Source organism: Pieris rapae, chromosome 19 (genome assembly GCF_905147795.1).
Source record: "Pieris rapae chromosome 19, ilPieRapa1.1, whole genome shotgun sequence".
NCBI lineage: Eukaryota > Metazoa > Arthropoda > Insecta > Lepidoptera > Pieridae > Pieris > Pieris rapae.
In genome coordinates, this window is record NC_059527.1 from 5,053,929 (window position 1) to 5,077,000 (window position 23,072).

At 32.6% G+C, this 23,072-nt stretch overlaps 1 protein-coding gene across 2 annotated transcripts in view; it reads right to left on the bottom strand.

Moving 5' to 3' along the window:
* The window catches only part of LOC110995297 (autophagy-related protein 16-1), a 168,530-nt gene that overhangs the window by 2,595 nt on the left and 142,863 nt on the right, over positions 1-23,072 (bottom strand). For both annotated transcript variants that reach the window (XM_045632440.1, XM_045632439.1), the window contains 5 exons: positions 22,638-22,758; positions 22,212-22,391; positions 20,678-20,762; positions 20,231-20,377; positions 4,578-4,698 (listed from right to left, as the gene is read on the bottom strand). In XM_045632440.1, the coding sequence (XP_045488396.1) occupies positions 4,605-4,698; positions 20,231-20,377; positions 20,678-20,762; positions 22,212-22,391; positions 22,638-22,758 (627 nt within the window). In that variant the 3' untranslated portion in view covers positions 4,578-4,604. The remainder of the gene's footprint in view (positions 1-4,577; positions 4,699-20,230; positions 20,378-20,677; positions 20,763-22,211; positions 22,392-22,637; positions 22,759-23,072) is intronic.

Genomic DNA, 23,072 nt, shown 5'->3' on the forward strand with positions numbered 1-23,072 from the left:
TTCAACGTCCAAGCTTTCTAAGCGAAACTAACGCGATCGAGATATACATAGATAACTTTTAAAAGTGCATGTCTAATCAAATTGTACATTCAGTACAGACCTACAAAGTAGTGATTTGTGAAACGACTTGTAATAGACAAAATTGCTTGAGAAGTTCACACAGACGAAATGATAGCCCCCAAATAATTCAATTGCGATAATTTACCAAATCTCGCTCGGAGGCAAATTGTTCCGTTTAGGAAATAAAAGTTGACCCACATCTTAAAGTCAAGATAACAATCACAAACGAAGCGACATAAGCATTGTGAGTTCTTTATTGTTAATCTCTGAAAATGATTTGGTAATAGCCGACATTAAATGTATTAGGACTACTGAAAACAATGATAGTGTTTATTAGGAGAGCGATGAACTGAAGGTGAAGCTTGTCATGCTCGGGTGACCCCGTTCTTCAACTCCAAGTGTCTTCTTTAGTTTAAATGTTAACGATAAAGGATAAGTAGTAATTCTAGTTAGACGCAATCTACTTATCTATCCGGTGTGATACAGGAATTTCGCATAAGTGAGTCGAGAGGAGCGGAAATATTCTCAGGAGTTTTTGCATTCGTTTTTATAGTGTGAAATTAAGATCACAATCGCTCAACTGAAAAGCCAGATGACATATTAGGGTCCTCTTTAATTAATAACTTTACGGTACTTTGAATGTGTGAGAAATTAAAATATTTCTGAATTATTTGGTTATGTACTTTCGGTCGTGAAATGTTTATATCTTTAGTATAACAATCTAGTCGAGACATATTTATGTGTCTGTCAATACAACGCGACAGTGCGTTATCAATTCGTATGTGATTAAGATCTGAGGTTCGTGCGTGGATTGGTCGGGTCATTACGCCGAAATGTAACCGACCAGGAAGTAACGGCATTTGGTTTAGCCGCGGGCATAGATTTGTTTACATGATCAATTAATAGAATTTACAACTTTTATTACCATAATTGAGTAAGATGATTCAGAAATACAATTACTGAAAGTGGAATAAGAGGTAAGGATCTATGCATGTGGCGTTTGATTTTGTGATTTTCGTAATGAGAACATAATTCTCTTAGCAATTCGCGGATCGCGGATTTTCCGCGATGGATATGAGGTATAAAATAAATAAAGTGATTTAAAAAGAAAGGGATTTCTATTAGGTCTAAGTCTAATCTTGATGACATGTTATAATATTGTTACAATAAGGACCTACAGTGCAGCAATGTTGTGAGAAGGCACGTTCATTTTATTTATTTATTTATTTTATTTTGTTAATCTCATAAGAAGATACATTAAAGAATAAAGTAATATCAAAATATAAAAGAAAAATAAAACATAATACATATATATAATTAAGTAACAGAAAGAATCATATTAAATACAAATCGGTAATTTTAAGTTTACAGTCAATAATAGGCTAGTTCAATAATTAACAATTTTAAGTAACTGAAATTCGGAGGCATTTTTTTAGGGTTTTCAGCATTCCAATCACGGATAAAAATATTTCGCGAGCCTTCGCTTTTCTTATGTAGTTTATAATATAACACAAAGAATGACTATTCTTTTTAATCATATTATGCATAATTTTACTAAGATTTTCCGCCCTTTTTTTAAATAAATATTTTCTAGATAATTCCCCGACTTTATAGTCGTCGAAGGTGTTAGATAGTTTACATAAATGGTATTGGTAACTTGGATGATAAAAAAATACTACCTATTTCTTTTAACTACTTTTTGTTTGATCTTTACAGCAAATCCAAAATAAAACTTTGTGACTAGAGATAATACAAGTCGAACAATAATAGAAATCCAGAATATATTTAAAAAATGCTATAATTATTCTTATGAAAAAGCTATGGGAAATGAAAGTGTGTCACGCTTATAATAGTACAATAACAAACACGTTCTGAAAATTGGATTGGTAATTTTTCCGCTTTATTTAACCGACCCGTTGTGACGTGATTAACTAGTGATTGAACCAAATACTTCCCGCAGAGATGTTGTTGTCATATAATTTAAGTGTGAAGTTAATTTATTCAACACAATAATTTCACTTATGTCGTGAAGAAAATCTAAATATTTTCTTTTATTGGCATTCTTAGTTTGAACAAAAAGTTTAAGGCTTTTGAAGTAGATCATGTACTTGATTTTAACCATAGGGGTCGTTAAAAAGTATTACGTAAGCAGGGGTGTAGGGAGGGGAGGTGATTACGTCATCGGTATTTATTTACTTTTTTACAAATGTTACCCCCACGTTGTCTATGCTTGAAACAAAATACATTTTCGATGATTATATAATTAGAATATATAATTGGAATCTCGGAATCAGCTCCAACGATTTTCATGAAATTTAGTATACAGAGGGTTTCGGGGGAGATAAATCGATTTAGCTAGGAATCATTTCTAGAAAATGTCATTTTATTTGTGTTTTATCAACTTAAACATAGAATTGCTCGTTTAAAGATGTCAGTCAAATGAAAACTTAAATATGAATATAATTATCTTTATTCGATAATTATATTCATATTTCATAATTTTATTAGTATGTAATTCGTACTTAAATAAAATTTCCAAAAAACACGATTTATAAAAAAAATACCGAGCTAAGCTCGGTCATCCAGGTCCTGAAATGTTTAATTGTCAGTGCTCACAAAAAATACCATAAATAATATAGATATAATACTATTTCCTTACATACCCTTAATCTAATATTTTACTAGAATTTACAAGTAACATTCCTAGTATTCATTCAATACAAATTTGTTCATGGGTTTTCAAAGTGAAGGTGTTGGACAATGCATGTGATATTGTTCGGTCAGCACGAATCCATAGTTCATACATACAAAAACTCAATGAAAGTCGAAAGTCACGCTTTCACTTGTCGGCGATTTTGTTTTGTACATAACCGCTAAACTCATTTTTAACAAAGGTGAATTTTAGGTAATGGTCAAATTATCGAACGCAAATTATTGGGTCGAGATATAATTATTTTTAAACAAGACATCACATACCGAAGGCTTTTATGGGTACAATTTCACTTATGACCGCGACTTAGCTTACTTTAAAACGGAACAAAAATCTTTTGAGTTCAATACAAGCCGACGGGTGCATCTCTCAATTCAAAGCTCGTGTATTGGAGTCCTAGCCGTCCTATGAACATAATAATTAATACAAGCTGATTGTAAACCAAAATATGTTAACGTAAAGGGGGAAAAAGGTGATGAACTAGTTTTTTATAGAACAATCACTCAACGTTGATGGCAACACTAAATGAAATGTTTATTTAGTACTAATACTATATTTTAAAACCACTCGAAGTTTGAATTTCAAATAATCAAAATTAATAAGAAGAGTTACGTGCAAATATCCAAGCAATGAAATTGCATAGTAACAGTTACATCACATCAAGGATCAAGGTGTCGCAAGTGTCAAAGCTCTCAGTGAGTTGTCACGAGGTCAGTCACTAGAAAGGTCAGAGGCGGGTAATTATACCGTCTGCGCATGTCCGCTACTAATCTGTCTAATAGTTTAAATATTTCTAGTACATATCATACAACGTTAAAGGCAGTAAAATATTTGTTAGCATAGACAACTTTTCACATGTTTATTTTAACGATTAAAAATGAAAAATATTTTGTCAAATTATTCCTTGTTAATGAAGTAGTATATTATTTTAGTCTAATATACTACGATATTCTTATACTACATATGAATAATAATAATAACAAATATATAAACAGAAAGCAAAAAAAAGTTTTGATTCTTCGCCGTATTGCGATTATTCATTAAGGAAAAGACAACGGTACTGTGTAACAAATTAAATATTTAAATTAATCGAAATATTTTTTATTATTATTAGGCTGCTTGTAAGTATCTACTCTTTTCAGCGTATGCAGACTAAAGGTAAGATGTGCATTAGAGAAATGTTCATAAAAAATACAATCAAAATCTGCACCAAGCATCAAATATTCTTACTCTATATAACTGCGTTTTTTACTTTGTCGAGTTCAGTAGAGCTCAAGATATTCAATGTATGGAGCAAATTATAATTGCAATAATTTAAACGAGCCCACTTATCGCTTAATGCGTAGGTAACACGATAGCATCTTACATCAAGCGTTATCTCATGAGTAAAAGGATATAATTATTGTATGTCTAAGGATGAGATGTAGGTCCTGGATGCTGTCAATCTTTATTTCAAATTGGTCCTTATTAGCATAAAATATGATGAATATTAAAAGTGCAATAAGCATTCATGGCTAAATTACCTCAGAGAAATTACACATCATTTATTTAGCCATAGGATTTCTTTATTTCGTTATAATATCTATCATATTGTTACCAGCGAAATTATATATATTAGATTTAGGTTCTCTTTTGTGTCAAGTAGACACGATTAAAAAAATCTGTTGACTTATAGTGTAAATTTCATTTTAAAGAATCATATCACGAAGACTTTCGATTTTTGAAAATCTAATCAATACTTTACAAAAAGATTGTTTGCATACAGGCAAAAATATAGGGAGTTGTCGAATGATTATATATCGATTACCTGCGGAGGCTGAGCATCCCATGCCTGTCACAAATCACCCCAAATGACGGCTCGCTTCGCGCGATCCACTGATGCGAGGAGACCCGACTGCGGGTGCCACGACACGGCTGTCACGGCAGTTCTAGAAAAATAAAATAAAATTGAATATTTAGGGCCTGTTTCACAATGTCCGGATAAGTTCCAAATAAGCTATTTGTTACTTATTGGTAGGATAAATAGTATTTTTGCGTTTCACGACTGTCAGATAGCGCTATACGTCATGAAATGTGAAGTATCTTATTTGGAACTTTTATCTTTCGAATAATTTATGTGTTGCATAGCTATTTGGCACTTTATCCATACATTGTGAAACAGGCCCTTAATATGGCTAATTAACTAAAACTTTATAGTCAATATTTTTTTTTGTAATCTGTTAAAAATACCTGTAATAATAATTAATTTCAAAATGCCTGGTTATAAATTGTAATTAAAAGTAACGATACAAATACTACGAATACAAACTCTTTACAAAAAAGTTAGTAATTACATGGCGTATTTATTAATCAAGACATTGGAGTTTTATCTAGGTGGCATTTCGTATAAAAAAAATGCAGTAGTTTTTATTTGTTCCAAAATAAATTCATTGATATTGAGAACATTAAATAAGACAAACAAAGTGCGTTTCATTTATAAGTTATAACTTATTACCCAAAAAATCCAAGCAGAAATACGCCGCAGACATTATACACGTATTTGGCTAGAGAGAGATGACATTTATTCACAGATAATAGACTAAGAAAACCATCCATAAATGTCGTAATTGGATATATCAATAGAACTCCTCGCGATATGCTTAAATATCATTCGGTCCCGTTAATAAAATTGAATAATTGTTCGGAGAGTGAAGTCGTGAGTGAAGAACACGTCAGATCGGGAACTAGTGAATAGCGAACCTTGAATAGTCAATTCCGATACTGATAAATCTTTGAACTTAACGTTAGACCGACAAATATATGAGCTTTGACATTTCTAACGCTGATTTAACGCTAGGTAATGGCTCGGAAATGAAATATGACTGAAGGTATACGCGATTGAATGTAAGCATAAAATTTTTAAATACAAATTGAAAGAATTTTTATCAAGTTTTGAAATAGCTTTTGAATTATATAATTTTTAATGAATATGTTATGTGCGTCAATGTCAATGATGGGCAGTGGAGTTAATTTGATTGGTGTGCAACTTTTAGATTATGCGCGAACTTCCCTTTTTTTTCTTGCCCGCTTTCTGGTTAGAAAGTATTTATTTATTATATTATATTTACTCTTCGTTACCATAATATACAAAATCATACATAAAAAAAAACAACAAAAAAGCAGGTTACACAAGTTATTAGGGCAACAGGCGGCTTTATCGCTAACTAGCGATTTCTTCCAGGCAATATATACTGAACAATAAAAAAAGAAAAAGTATTATAGGATAAATGTGTGTGTGTGTGTAACTCTATTTCAGAGTCCCTTCAGAGAGACTTTGAATGTTTACGAAGTTTTTACTGTATTATTTTTTGAATTTTTACAAACAATTTAATTAAATGTAAGGATTAAATCATTTCTTAAAAACTGGTAGCCATAAGAATGTGGTTTACGACGCACATCTCATCTCGCGCGTGATAAATGTCATTCGTACGTTGTTAGATGGGTCTTAAAAGGAAGACATTTCAAGCTTCTCGACAAAATCTTTTAAAGGTCATAAACTTCGTGCCATCGTTTACTTCACAACTGGTGCATTTTGTCATTGTAATATTTCTTAGAATAATGTATGGTATCTACAGTAGTGTTCATTTCCTTAGAATATTAGATATTAGCGTTGCCCAAGTCTTTCCTATTTTGATATGGGGCGAGCTAATTTTCTATGCCTCATACTCACATGTATAGTTTTATTTATTTATTTCGTACTCTTACAGCTACCATATATTATATTAATGAAAAATTTTAAGATAAGATGGAATACATGATATAAACAAAAAGAAAAACATCTATTCAAAAACTAAAAATTATTCAATACTATTAAAAACTAACTAACCTAATTTGGTTGTGTTGTATGATAGTGTTAAAGTCAGGGTACGTATGTACGTGAGTTAATTAATTGAAATTTAATTAATACATAAATATATCACTCTAAAAATTACATCATTTTAATTTCTATTTAATTACAACGTTAGGTCGTGGGTTCGAATGGCTGTGCTATCTATGTTTATTTCAAGTACACATTTACCACTCCTTCGTACGACAAAGGAAATTATCGCGAGGAAACGAGACACGCCTTACAGTGACACAGAAGGCGGATCACACTTCTTTATAGAAGACTCAGATCACGAAAAATAAATAGATCTGAGGTGAGGATCAGACCCAAAAGCTTGTAGCGCCACTATAGGCGCATCAAGCATATATGGAATGTTACTTAATTAATTACAATTATATAGCATTTTACCAACTAAGACGAATCTTGTCTTCAGATCAATTAAACCAAAGCATTTTACTTATACCTTCAAACTACTTACAGTAACTATTAGTTTAAAGAGCACCAATTATTGCGCTTATTGTATAGCGGCTAGTTTATAGCTTTATTATCGTATTTATCCTCGATAAGGGGCCGCATAAACAAGAATTAGAGAGTATGCGCGGTTCGTTTACACATACCGCATCGGGTCCGTATAACGAGCCAAGCAATTTGGTACCAGGAAGGCATATGCCGAGCCAAAATCGGGACCAAGCCTGTTTGGATATAAGGTCTTAATACATACAGACTTAATTAGCAAAACCAGTATAGAATGCTTATTTAAATGAAATGTAGATTAGCAGAATTTCTAGTATGAAGGATTTTTGACATTTAAGTTTCTAATTATACGATTTTAACAATATTGACGTTTTACATTTGTTTATTTATTATGGTTTGACAATGGGTGTTGTAATTCTTCTTTTTACAGTGCGTTTTCATTACTGAAGGTTGACCGTCAGTCGGTTGAAGGGTGTCTTGTCCTGTACCAGATGCATCAACTTTTATAAATAAAAAAAAAACCCGTCCGCAGTTGCCATACCTGTCCACTCCTTGCTATAGCCATGGTTTGATCCTTCTACCGACATACCGTTTACCCTGCTTTAACCGATTATAATTAATTTAAGATCGTAGCGTTCAGGGCACAACACGTGGCCTAAGTATGCAACTTAATTCCGTTTCGACATTACAAATAGTTTCAAAACCTTCTCGTTCGACACCTAGAACCAGCTTTTCCTAAGTTTGCGATAGCATCACATCTTAATCTACAATACAGATACATAAAATAAATACAAGAGGCATACTGAATAACTAATATAACATAAAAAAACTATAATAATACGATTTATCAAATCAAGCAATATCAATGCTCATTAAAAATATATAAATAACGCATCACGTTGTTTGTCTGTTATGGACTCCCAAACTACTTAACCGATTTCAATCAAATTTGCACACCGTCTACAGTCTAATTTAACTTTAAAGATAAGAGATAGTAGATAAGAAAACATACATATATATAATTCTAGGGCACGTGCGTATGTCACTAAACTCTTAAACGGCTGGACCGATTGATGAATGATATTTTTTTGCGTTTGGGTGGAGCCTTGTATGGTTTAGATGGCGCTGTAATCAGTACTTTCATACTTTCTTTAATATCCTAATCATGCAGGACAATGTCTGTGGAGTCCGCTAGTATATATATGTTACCTCTATACATAATTCTTTAAGAAAACAGTTAAACTGATCCATAAATAATACACTTTAGGGACACATTAACGGTACGTGAGGCCTTAGTGAGTTTCGACGTTAATTAAATCGTTACGACCTTTAGCCGAATTCTGATCAATTAGTTAAATCAGATAACGCATAAGAGCCGAATTAGTTACGGTGCATCATTCGATAATCAAATGTTTGTGTGGCCATAAAATTTTAAATTGAACATGGATTTATCGTTCAATCTTGAATGCAATACGAATATTCTAAATTCAAATCGCATTAATTTTTAGTCTTATTCATTATGTTATTTGTTTATATATACAGGCGTTTACCAAGAGACAGACAGAGACCTGTCTGAAATTGCTATAGTCCTGACGCTTCATTCACTTTCATGATATTCACCATGTATGCTCGTTGTTTTTATAAACTAATAACAGTACCAATTATTTAACAAGGGCACTAGTCGGAGCAAAAATGTATAAATCATCCACGGGCGTTTTAACTCCTGGGTGGACCAACTTTGTGGAAGTGAATTGTATGTGTTTAATGTTTGAAAATGGTTTAGATGGACAATTGTTTTTTTTATAAAACAGGGGACAAAGGGGCAGGAGGCTCACCTGATGTTAAGCGATACCGTACCCCATGGACACTCTCGATGCCAGAGGGCTGGCGAGTGCGTTGCCGGCGTTTTAAGAATTTGTACGTCTTGTCTTCAAGGACCCTAAGTCGAATCGGTTCGGATATACTTCAGTGGGCACCTGATTCTACAAAGTGGTGGTTCGCGGGAAAAACTGCCTTGTTTTAATGTGTACAGGACAGCATCTTTTGGGTCCACTATGTATAATTACTAGAAACATTTGAAATATTAGCATTCTACTGAAGGCATAAAGACAGCATGAGACCGGAGTAAAGCAAAGCCGCAAGATGTTCGACCAAGCTTACGTTATTTTTTAATTACGGTCCATGAAGGTGAAATAACCTATTAGTTTTTAAATGACTACTAAAACCAAATTTAAACTTTATTAGACCCTTATCAATTCAGGATGTTCTATCAGATTATCTTTAAAACCGCTTCCGTGGCTCCAAGTGCAACTTTTAAAAAGGAAAATAAAAATAAGTCAATAACTTTTATTAAACATCTCACTAAGGAAGCAATGATAATTTAAATTTAAATAAATGAATGAATAATAATAATAACACATTATCCAGAGGCGCTACAAGTCTGTGGTCTTTGGCTCGGATTGCATTAATTTGATAATTTTATTTCATAGACAAGTAGATCAGTTTTCTGTACACTTGTCGATTGGATTTGAGACATATGTATATACATAGAGGTTTTCTTCGTCTCTTTCATTGTGTGAGTGTGTGATGCGCACAAAGACAGAAAGTCCATAGGTTTATAGCCGTGGATTGAACCTACGATCTCAGGGATAAGACACTCTAACGCCACTAGGCCACAGCTTTTATTATCTCTATTGTATCATGTTTTTCTAAAGAGTATTTGATGACCGTACTTTCTTACTCGTCAAACACGCACGTTTTTCTAGGTATGTGTGTGTCTTGATTATAAAACTGGACTGTTTTACAGTTTACACATTTAGTGATTAACAAAACTGTATAATTTTGAGCTTTCAAACCGATAAAGAAGGAATTTCGATATGAATATTCAAATTATTAAAATCTATTTCGCATTATAGTAGCTGATTGCTAAATCGATATAACAATATCAATAATAATTTGTATGTCGTTGCTGGCGGTCTAACGGATTTTGATAGTTTGATATTTTAAATATAAGTTAAATCTATTGCGTTTCTGTATAAGGCGCTTTTCGTCCCCAATAAAAAGCGGAGATTTCTCATGTTATATTTCGATAGTATTAAATATATACGTAATGATTTGTCCATAGTTAGTTTTGTACTTCAATAATTTTGTCAAACAAAACAACCTTATTAAAATCGTGTTCCTAGTTTTTGAATTGTTAGAAAAAACTGTGTTACGTTAATGAATTATGTATATTTGCGATATCAACAAAAATTTGTAAGCATTTATGATGATAATTTATTGTGTTATAAACATTTTAAAAGCCTTTCCTTTTAAAACTACAGTAATCATAATGTATCTAGTTTTGAGTGAATACATTATCTTAATTTAAAAGCTGTCCTTGGATAGAATATTTATCGGTTAGTCATAATAGGTTATTTATAATGCAAACACAAATAAATATTAAAAATAAGTGTTATTGCCAGTAATCTTTTTAGAATATAAAAACTTATAAAAAATAAAAATAAAATAATTTGTTGATTAATATTAATTTATAGAAAAATCCATAGATTATTAAAAATATTGATTTTTTATAAGCCAGTCACGTGGCGCAAAACGATCTCGGATAACTCGAATTGTACATGTATATAATTAACATTCATAATTATGTTAATTAAGACGCAACCAACTTGACGGTGGTTTATGTATTTACCGGTATAGGGACTAGGCGACGCAATCTTTTCTAGAGAAGCGTTTTGGTGGGTTCTTGAAATTGGAAATGAAAAAGATTTTTCAAACCCCGACTCAATAGAAATATAAATAAGAATAACAATTAGTGTAACTTATAAATAAAATGAAATATTTTTCAATTCAATTTTCTTTACTTATTTTTTACAGTAGGTATAAAACAACAAAGATAACTTTTATTTTAGTAGATTAATTACTAAAAGCAATTTATCAACCTGTCACAAATATGTGACAAGCTGGTGACAGATTTTGGAAGCTTTAGTTTAGTTTTTGCTAATTTTTGCTTTACTACTAAATTACCTATATCGGTTGGCAATGCGAAGATCGCTACCAAAAAGGCACTGGTCCATCAGAAAGCGTAAGAGAGACGGGTCCAATATACAGAGGTATTTTCAAATCTGTACTTTATAAATCAAAAGCTTATCCAAATATTCAAACAAGAAAGATAAGCAAAATCATTTTAGGTGTAATATAGATAACTTTGCTGACACTGCTTAAATTTAAATATCAAAGGATTTTGAATTTAGATGCCAATTTGGGAATCTATCCGAAATTAATTAACATTTTCTCGTTAAGATTGACTTCTAACTTGATTGTGGATTCATATATGTATGAAAATGCTAGCCTCACAAAACCAAATTAATTTTTATACAAATCTATGTATAATAAATTAAAATTTATTGATTTTGGTAATTACACATCTAAACAATAATTATAAACTCTGGTATTTCCATCAGAGTTTGTTGACTTTAACTAGCTGGCTTGCGGTATGGCGAAACACATTGTTATATAATATTATTAGTTATAAAGTTTTATATGAACATATTATGTAAAACTGATACGGACGAATGTTATTTATAATAAAAACTGTGGTTCACCTTAATATGTTTTATTTACCTAACCTAACCTTTTAGTTTCTACATACCAACATATATAACATTTCGATATGTTACTTCATAGCGACTCTTCGCTTGTCCGAAATATAAACCTAAATATCTTTCTAACTCTAATCTACATAAGAACATTTCTCAGAATAAAAGAAAAAAATACTCGATTTTGTCAGCCGTCTTCGAGTTATGGACTCATTTACATATGTATATAAAATCGTCAGCGAAAGTAGTTACATACGAACATACATAACATACGAATTATTATAAAATTATTTATGGTTTTAAAGAAGTTTTATTACAAGTAAATCCATCTACCTAAAACCGGCGCATTCGTATTCGAAAGAAGTATACGGCTACAATTTCCCTCATCTCATGCAAGGCGAATTTAGATGAATAGTTTAATAGATAAAAGTTTTATAATAAATAGTAACATACAATAACTTTACCGCAGAAAGCAATTGCACACAATACAAAAGCAAATATATTGGCTCTACATCTTGGTCTCAGATGGCATCCGTTTCATAAATATTTTTTCATTTGAAAAACAATTAAATGATTCTTCTTCTGCATCTGACTTTTGTCTAGCCTCTAGCTAAATGCACACATAGAAAGACATCAACACAACCCCGGTAGGCTATTAGGACAACGCTCCTCTATAACAATAATAATAATAATAATAAGCCTTTATTTTTCCACATCTTATTTACATAAATAAAATGTATACAATTTTAACTAAGATGTGACCCCTGTCTCAGTGTCACCCCAGAAGGCCTCCTCTAACTTTTTCCACCCTAATTTATTTTGTGCCATCGTCATCCAAACAATAGTATGCGTAATGCGTATAATGCGTAAACATGTCTTAGCCTAAGTCTATACAGAATATTAAATATGATGATATATTAATATGAATGTTACTTAAAAGGTATCTAGTGACTTTATCGTGTGAGTAGAAACACTTATTTTGGAAAAGGGAAGAGCAGTGGTATTTTGCGAAAACCTCTATCATCGTTGTTAATCTTTAGCCATTATGTTTAGTAATTCTAAGGGCCGTTATCTTAAGTGATATGAATCAACGATAAATCGTCGGGCTGCGCAATAAATCATAATACACACAATAAGTGTCCGCGTGTCGCACATGTTGTTAATTTTGTACCGCACGCTGCGAAGGGCGCTACGATAACATTCAGCAAGCACGTCACTGCTTTTATGCCTACCATTGACAGACTGAATTTCATTTGCAAATGTACTTCTAGAACCGTTAGACTTTCGTTATAGTTGCTATTACTAAAACTATGTCCGTAACGAGAAGACTGTGTAAAGACTTTTAATTTTTATATGATTGTATTCAGATCGTCTGAATACGCCCTTAGATCCAAAAGTCGGTACCAAAAACGGTGAGTATCAGAAAGAAAAGGCAGATTACTACAATTTGAATGAACAAAATAAACTCAAAGTCCTGAAAAAGGGAGGCAACGCTGATAACAAAGTATTTACTATTTTAATTTACATGGGAGTGAGGCAAATAAATTTCTTGACATTCTAGACATTTGTACTTGACAATTAAGGTACAAATAAAAAACACTATATAATATGTCTTAAAGCAATATCAACTAAAGTTCATGAACTTTTCAAAGGTCATGAACGCAAAGTTGACCTATCAGCTGTTCGTTAGCACTATAATCATAAGCTCTGAGTAGTTGCTCAGCTAATAGATCTTTAGCAAATAATCGTTTCATGAGATAGATACTTTAAAACAATATTTTGTATATTACTGCCTGCAATAGATTCATTTAAGGTATAAAAACCAATTATGTATTTTGTTTTTACTTAAAATGGACTACATTATTAGGAAAACTGTATCACGGTACTAGTAAGATTCAAGGCGTGTTAAAGACATTTTATTACAATGCTAATAAGTCTATCTCGATAAGACTTGGAACAGTTTTATAGTCGGGTATTGAACCCGCTCGCGGTTTATGAAACACGAAACAATGGGTTAACCGAAATGAAATCCAATCTTTATTGTTCATCTAAATATTCGATAAACTGAAACTATTTAAATTGATTTCCATTAAGTTCATTTCTATTATATCTTATTAAGCGTTGCTCGTAGTGAATGAATGATATAAACCAAATTAAAAATAAATTATTTTATTGTTGTTATAATAACTAATAACATCACTACATATCTATATAAATATTTTTTTAAATTTATTTGAGTATATTTTTTTAACTGATATGATCATGTTCGAGACTTGAATACATTATACATGTCGTAGGATAATTTGATACTTCGAATCTTCGCGAAAATCCTAGGGGTTTTGAGAAAACGCGGATAATTAGACATAGGCTAAAAATTATCAAATCTTACTGGACAAAGTCAGGATTTTTGCGAAAATACTCGTTAGTATAGCAATATTGCGAAACGAAACGCTGGCTGTTATGAAATAAGAACGCTGATTGGTCGGTCAGCGCGTTCAATCAGAGATCGTCTCTGATTGGTTGACGTCTTAAATGTCAATCATTTGTTGTCGCACGTTGTTTGTTTACGTTTGTGTCTGAGTTAAATTGCAGAAGTGTTTTGTTTTTTATCGTAAATAGTGTACCTACTTGGACTTTAATAAAGTGGTAAATAAAAGTGCTACACGGATGTACATAGTGTCATATATCATAAAAGTCTTAGTCAATCACTCAACAACAACATTGCTTTCGAGATTGGTTTAGCGGTCTTTTTGTTTGTCATTGTGTTAAAAGTGGACTATAAAATTGGACTTGAACTAAGAAACGGTGTGAATAGGAGGTTTGGTTTTCATATAATTATGACAGATTCGACAGAGAATGATGTTCAACCTTCAGCAGAATCGGAGAATTTGGAGGTTATATCCGATAAAGACAAATTTTACATAGAGTTAAGAAAGTTTTACGATAATAGAGTTGACGGTACAACTAAACCAGAATGGACTAAAGAACGCGTAAATGCTGTAATAAATTCAATTGAACAATTTAACACTGCCAGTGTACTTAAGCAACCAAAAACACAACAACAGTATAGGAATTCAAAAAAATACGACGTGATGAGTGTAGGTGAAGAAAAACTTCTGATACTGAGAAGAAAGGATCTTAACTCTCCTGTTGTACAAGTACCTTCAACAGATATGTACTATGATATTCTTCTGCAGGGGCACATATCAACTGGGCATGGAGGACGCGACAAACTGATATATAACCTAAAGCAACAATATGTGATACCGGTACCGATTATGATATTGTTCCTCAACTTGTGTAAGATCTGTCTAAATAAAAAAAGTTGCCCAAAAACAGGAATTGTTGTACGCCCCATAATTTCTCAAGACTTTAACATACGTGCGCAGGTAGACTTAATTGATCTCCAGTCAACTCCTAGCCACAATTACAAATGGATTTTAAACTATCAAGACCACCTCACTAAGTTCTGCTTTCTCAGACCTTTAACCAGTAAAAAAGCAACTGAAGTAGCCATGGCTCTTTTAAAAATATTCTTAGAAGTGGGTGCGCCAATGATTTTACAGAGTGATAATGGCAAGGAATTTACTGCCAGCATAATAAAAGAGCTAATCACATTGTGGCCTGCATGCAAGATAGTGAATGGACGTCCCCGACATCCTCAAAGTCAAGGTTTGTTTGCAAGTTTTGCACTATCCGGCTTACCGCTATGCATTTTTCTTTCACCCAAAGGTTGCCTGGTAGAGATTGCTACCTTAGCAATAAGGCCACCTATGTTGTACTGTCTTTTGTTGTTATTTGTTGTTTTGTATTTTTTTTAATGTGCAATAAAGTATTTTTCTCTTTTTTAGGTTCGGTAGAAAGGTGCAATCAGGATGTTGAGAACATGTTGCGTTCCTGGATGTCCGACAATAACTCAACTGAATGGTCACTGGGATGCTATTTCGTTCAGTTCCAGAAGAATTCTTCGCATCATCGCACAATAGGACGTTCACCATACAAAGCCTTGTTTGGTCACGATCCTGTAATTGGCCTGTCTTCAACTTATTTGCCTAGAGATACATTGTCAAAATTAGAAAATGAAGGAGACTTACAACAGGTTTTAATTAATGAAAATCCTTCTCGCACTGAAGATATTCAAGATGAGCGAAATGCAGGTTGTAGAAATGAATCCAAAGTTGAAAATGCAATCCTTTCCTATGAGCAGCTTTCTAACAAAACTACAAATCAGTATGTTTCCACTGATCAAAAAATGACTATCCGAACACAAACTTCAACACAATCTACCCCTCTTTCATCTATGACACAATATAAAAAAGAAGAAATGATTATCGATCTGAGTAATAAAGCGAACAAATTTGTAGTAGCCGCCGATTCTGCAAATAACATTACAATTTTAGAAGATGTAATAAATGTCCCAGGAAGTACAACAAAAACGATCTGTCTTGATAACAATATCGCTATAAATGACACAAATTCCCACACAAATGTACAACAACAGCATTCCAATAATATTGTTTCTACTAAAGTTAAATGTTGTATTTGCCAAATTACCACATGCGATTCACTCAAATGTTCAAAATGCCAACAAGTGATTCACGGCGCATGTGGAGTGTCTGAAGTTAGAGAAGGTAGTAGTTCTTCTAATGTTAAATGTAACTTATGCTGGCAAGAAGATTCTATTAAGAAAGAAAGAACAAGTTCGCATGAAAATTTAAAAAGAGCAGCTGCGACTATGTGTACTACATCCAACAAAAAATTTAAAGAAATAGATGTAGGTGCTACAATTTTGGTTGATGTTCCGAAGTACGATCGTGCACCCTTAGATAACAAAAACATTACAGGACGAGTAATTGATAAGAAGAATGGTTTGTTTCAAGTTGGTACCTCCGTTGGTATAATTAAAGATTGGCTACCAAGAAACGCACTTCAAATATCTCCAGGAGCTCAATTTACCGGCCCCGTTCCCGAGGTAGTATTACCTATTCGTGGTATTTCCTCACAACTATCACCATTCGGCGGACAAGGGTATAAGCAATGTCATTGCAAGAAATCAAGCAAACAATGTTCCTCAAATAAGTGTGCTTGTAAAAAGCACGGTTTGCTTTGTAATTCCAAATGTCATAAATCTTTGAATTGTTGTAACAAGTAAAGTCTTACTAATAATTTCATAATATTACTATTTACTAAACGCAGCTGTGCTTGCATTGCAACTCCAATGTTACAGGTCCATGCAACTCAGCGTAAGTTTCACATTAGTGACGTATTTAATTATCTTTTGTTCTGTGATTATTCGCTTTTCAATTTTTTTTCTAGTTATCTTTTAATTTTTGCTTACTATTAACAAAATAAAAATATATATTAAGCATTATGTCATGTTATAAATACATAATTGTGTTTAGGTCTTTGAATAAGTCTATTTTTTCCTATTTTTGCTAATTCAATAATAATTTGTTGTAGTTATTTTGTTCACTATAAGTGAACCAGAATGTGATAATAATTTTGCCTCAATATATCTTAAGTTTAGCTGTATAAGAGAAGAGAAGGCTGATGAATGAGTGATTTTATCTCAAGACTTTAATTTACAAGACTGATCAATTCCATTGTTGCACTATTAAACTAATTGTTTACCTAACCAATTTCATCAAATTTATGGATTACACCCTAAAATTGGATCATTTTTTTTTACTACGACTGAGATCTCCTATTGTCTGTAGAAAACAACATACATACTAAAATTTTCAATAAAAAGTTTATAAAAATCAATTTAGTGATTTTCCTTTCTCACCTATTCTAAACCTTCATAACTCTATGATACAATACTTGAAGTTAATCATCGGCAAACTAGGAACCAATTAGAAGTCAGCCAGCAAAATTGTAGCCAATCAGTGTTGAGCACATCAAATCTTACTAGAACGAAGAGTATTTTCGCAAAAATCCTGACTTTGTCCAGTAAGATTTGATAATTTTTAGCCTATGTCTAATTATCCGCGTTTTCTCAAAACCCCTAGGATATTCGCGAAGATTCGAAGCATCAAATTATCCTACGACATACATATTAGATATATATAAAAGAAAAATCCGTGGCGGTACAACCTTTTTAGGTCTAGGCCTCAGATTTGTGTATCTGTTTTAAGATCATTCGTCAATATAATAGGCAACTAGGTGATCAGCCTTTTGTGCCTGACGCCGTCGACTCATATATACGTATAAGGGGTAATTAAAAATCATTATCATTCAAACCACCAGGAAACAATTCTAATTTAACTACCCACATAACAGGGATCCTGTGTGACGGCTAGCGTTAGATCAATTGTCACAACAATATTTCTGACCTGAATATAGTTATTAGATCAGTTCACAGCATTCTCAAAAAACAACGATTTGTCTTCAGTCGGATTTTGTTATTTTAACAAACTTTAAAAAATCCGACTGAAACCCAACCTTATGAGAAAACCGGAATACAATCGAATACAGTTCTTAAATTATCTGCTAATTTTAAATTATAATTTCTTTCGTGAATTAAATTTAAGAATCAGAAACAGTAAGAAGAGAATCATCGCTTTGGATCACTCAAGATGATTTCTGACCATCTGGGCTCATAGGAATAAAATCATGTTAGTCAAAAAGTTGTTTCAGCAATTTTTTCAGCCATCTCATATCTTCAATTCAAAGCATTTTGTCTATGTAAATGTTCGTATATCTTAAATAAATAAACTAATCGAGCATTCAATTTTACGATTATTTCTCTACGTCGTGCGTTTTAATTGAGAGACGAACTCAGTGTATAGTAATAGCTTAGAGCACAGTAAAACGTTTGTAATTATTCAAAACACAATTATACTACTTTAATTTGATGGCCTTTTGATGCTTCTGAAATAACAATAAACATTACTTCCTTAATGCTAATTTAATAGCTAATATTATTTTGCACTGTGCGTAATATAAAGTATAATTTGTTGTCTATACGTTTTAGTTTGTACATAGGGTTTTGAAAAGTCTCTAGAGAAGTTCAGTAGGGATTTGAGGGATGGAGATATAAAATGCGAAAATATTTATTACATATTTACTTGTATGGAGATTAAAAATGTAGAGTTAATGCATTATATATATATCAGAGTTTTGATTTCCACCAACCAAAAAATAGTTTTATACAATATTTACTCTTATCATTTTCCCTAACGCGCCAAAAGAAGTATGACTTTAATAATATAACATGGTAAATGGATTGATTTCGTCACATTTTATTACCCGATATAATATTACTGACACTTAAATATATACACAGCTATTTTATATTTTGTCCTTATTACTCATTGGTCAATTTTAAACTGAATAGAAGAGAACACTTTTTTAGTCTTCAATTTGCTCATTAGACTGTTGGAGTTCTATCTTGAATCTTTCATTTCCTAAGTGTAGGATTATATACTTACGTAAGCGTCTGAAAATCACAAAGCCGTGTGGGAAAGAGAAATTTATATAACGAGAAAGACAAAACTGACGTTGACCTCACGATTTCAATTGTCCAAGCGAATTATTTTGCCTAAACGATGTCACGAGCTGGCTGTTAGTGTGAATTTCAAGGTCGTTAAAATCCCGCGAAAAGATCATCTTAAATGATTAGTCTCTATTTTTAGTTTGCTTCATAGGCATATTAACATGTAAGATGCCAAGCGTCTTTATGTATGTGTCGCAGCCAAAGAGGGCAATTAGACGTTCAATTAACACCCTAGCCTTTTAATTTACAGCCTGAAAGATCCGTAGCGTCTGTAACAACATTTAATAAACTCACTGGCTAATACTTAGGCCATTCGTACGATAGAGTCATTATTTGTCAGCAATAAAAAATATGAATCATATGACATAACAAATATTTCTTTTAAAATTAAATTGCTCGAGTCAAATTCACATTATTATTGTCACTACAGTCTTCCACTGTATTTGTTGTTTTTCATGAATATTTGGGAAACACCATCAAAGTTGTAGTTTGCCGACGCCATATTAACAGTAGGAAGAGTTTCGTTTCGAGTTTGAGAGTGGAATTAAATTTAAATTTACAATCAACAGGCTAGACAAGTAATGAAACGTCATTGATCCAAGTCATTTGCATTGCTGTTTGATCAACTAACTGAACATCTTTCAGGTCGATAGTTAAACGGCGCGGTTTAGTTAAAAGGTTATTCTGTTAATTGAACGGCTAATTAATAGCTAAATAATGGCCTAATGGTTGGCTGCGAGATATGCATAAAGTGGCTCCTCAAACCTGTATGTATTTTTTCATGGGACAGGAGGCAAATGAGTAGACGGATCATAAATACGCTCAATCGATCGATCAATTAAAACAACTAACTAAACAGATATTAAAATGTGTGTGCCTTATGTTTATATAGGGCGGTTGTGGACTTTAAAGATTACCAATATTATTACTTAACTATACTTACTAAGTCCTCAAAGATAAATAATTACGCGAAGCCCCTAATCAAAATTAAACATAAGATATATTACAGACGTAATAATACTTACGAGTGATCTTTGAGTACTGCTTCTAGTTTGCCGGAATGTGTATTCCATACGTAGGCGGCACCGTCCGCCGCGCCCACCGCGAGAAGCCGCCCGCCCGGGCCGAAGGCGGCGCGCGACCAATCGCAACCAACTTTGAAAGAATCGTGGCTGAAAAATTGCTCATTTTAAGTAACTTAATTACATCCTACTTCTATGAATTTGGTATTTACATTGCCTTTTCGTATTACATTATTAAATACTTTGTTGCATAAAGCAGAAAAAATAAATATTTAGGTCAAACTGGCGGCTTATTGTTAAGCTAATCTAGTAAGGGAAGTTAATTCAAATTTCAAGTATTTACCATCATACTATGCAATTTATACTTGATATTTGTATACCAGCTTGTAATTTAAAAATAAGTAAATTTTGTGAATAATGTCTGTTAAAATATTCGTAATTAAGTCTCACCTGAAGGACCGCACAATAGTATTCATTCTTAAGTCTATGAGTTGTATTGTGTCATCTCGTACGCACGCTAATAAATAATTACTATCTGAAAATCAAATTTAAAAATTAGTTTGCTTTGTAACACAATTATGTAACTGGTATATTGATACTGACATTCCATAAATTATTTTGAAATAACTCGGACTTCTAACCTAGTAAGTCTAAAAGCATAATAATGTGTTGAATATATGTGTATATATTTTATTTATATATACAATAACTATCCCTCAAAAGAAGATTGACAATAATTTACATACATTAATAAATAGTTGTAACTTATCATGGATGAAGTTTTGTATGTTTTTGTGAGAAAATAAATAAAGATTATTATTATTATTATTCACTTCTTTTACCTGAAGGGGTATTCAGAGACCACGAATCTTCAGTTACTCCGGTCCTAATACACCTCTCTCGCTTCATACACTTACGTGTTAAGATACTTCGCACGTAACAGTTATATTAACTTAAGATAATTCTAAATTTCCAATTGAATGTATAAACATTAAAATAAAAGGTATAAAATCAAGATTTAAATGTGATACATAAACATTTATTTAATTACTTAATGCCCTAACTGTCTCACGCAACAGGAAATGTACCTCCAAAGGATAATTTAACGATTCCGAAATAATCTTTAAGCAACCAAAAAGATAATAAAGAACATGCCACACATAACGGGATATATTATTCTCGAATTTTAAACTTTAGCAAACTTCTATACAACATACCTATTATAGCAATTTATCATGTTTACCGCGATCATAGTGTATTATTAGATAGTTTATTGGTTTTCTATGTTCGCGAGAGGATTAACCTCTGCAATACCAAAACCTTTCGCAGTATAAGGTAAAAAGCAGTTGAGACCGCTAGATTATGCCAGGATTATTATTAAATTAAATGAGGACTTTAGACGATAAAATCTCTCTCGCATTTATCATAGCATTAGCGGATGGACATTCAATTGGGGTTTAATTTTGAAATATTATCGCAAAGTGGTACAACATTTGTATGGCGATTGATTACGAGGAGTTTGTATATGAATATGTGGGTCACCGCATCCGCTGTTTACGGGCACATCAACGCGTAACAGATGATTGATGCTCTTGATGGATCTGGATCAGGCGTGACGTCTAACTGTGAATCTCCCAATTTGTTGGCCGATCGGTCGAGCGAGGTCGGCGGCGGAATCGACGTGATTCAATCATTTTCCGAAAGACGTCCAGACGCAGCGATAGAATGTATCAATCTCGGTATTTCGTGCTCTGTCCGGACCGTTATCGACAAAAAAGGGTTTGATCGAGACACGCGTAACGGAAATAGGCATCGCCTACCCGTCACGTTGTTGTTCTGACACGAATACCGATAATAATATTCTAAGTATTCAATTATAAGAACACTATATAAATTAAAATCAGTATGAAAACCGTTCAAAGAGTAGCGTTTGCCAATCGTGAGATAGCGATTTGTTTAATTAATACTGGTTAGTAGTAGGTACCTCTACTGAGATCGAGTGAGGTGACTTTGCCCTGAAGCACAATGTGATTGGCTGACATTTCTGTTCGTATGTCCCAAAATCGTATCCGCTTATCGAAGTGTCCTGAAATGATGGTCGAACCGGCGCCGTCTGACGTCACGAGGTCATTGCAAGATGATCCCGCGAATTTGGTTTCTGTGCCTGTAAAAAATACACAATTGGTTACGGGAGATTTGCATGTATGTGTTGAGTGCATACTTTAAAGACTACGAAAACATAATTTATTAATATATAATCGACATAATCCAAGATACTGTTTACAAAATATTGTAGTAAATTTATATAAATTATAAAAAATTGTCTCGTAAAGAAAAGTTATCAAAAAAATTAAACCAAAGGCCAATATAGGGTTGTAGCTAAACTATATAATGTATAAATATTACTTACACATCCTACTCCTAAGATCCCATATTTTCAAAGTCCTATCATGACTTCCGGTGATAACTTTTGAAGGCTCTCCCAGGAATTTGGCTGCCATAACTTTCCCACTGTGCCCAGTTAACGTATGCTGAAACAATGTTATTAACGTTAATTTTCATTCGTAATGTAAAAAGACGATGTTATTAATGATAATATTTTTAAAACCGGTAACTTAAAATTATTTCTTAAGATAAGCAGAATGAGTACATCTCGCGATCACTTCCGGTGATATTCGAGCTTTTAAGAGTAGTTCTTTTTGCATTCATTTATGGTATTTAGTTCAAGCTTTTTGAAATTTTTGGTACACATATTTAATTAAGTTGCATTGATGATAATTAAAAAAAAAGTTTAACATTTTTTTTTATTTTAATGTTCTTATTTAGTAATTATTTTGTGTGATGA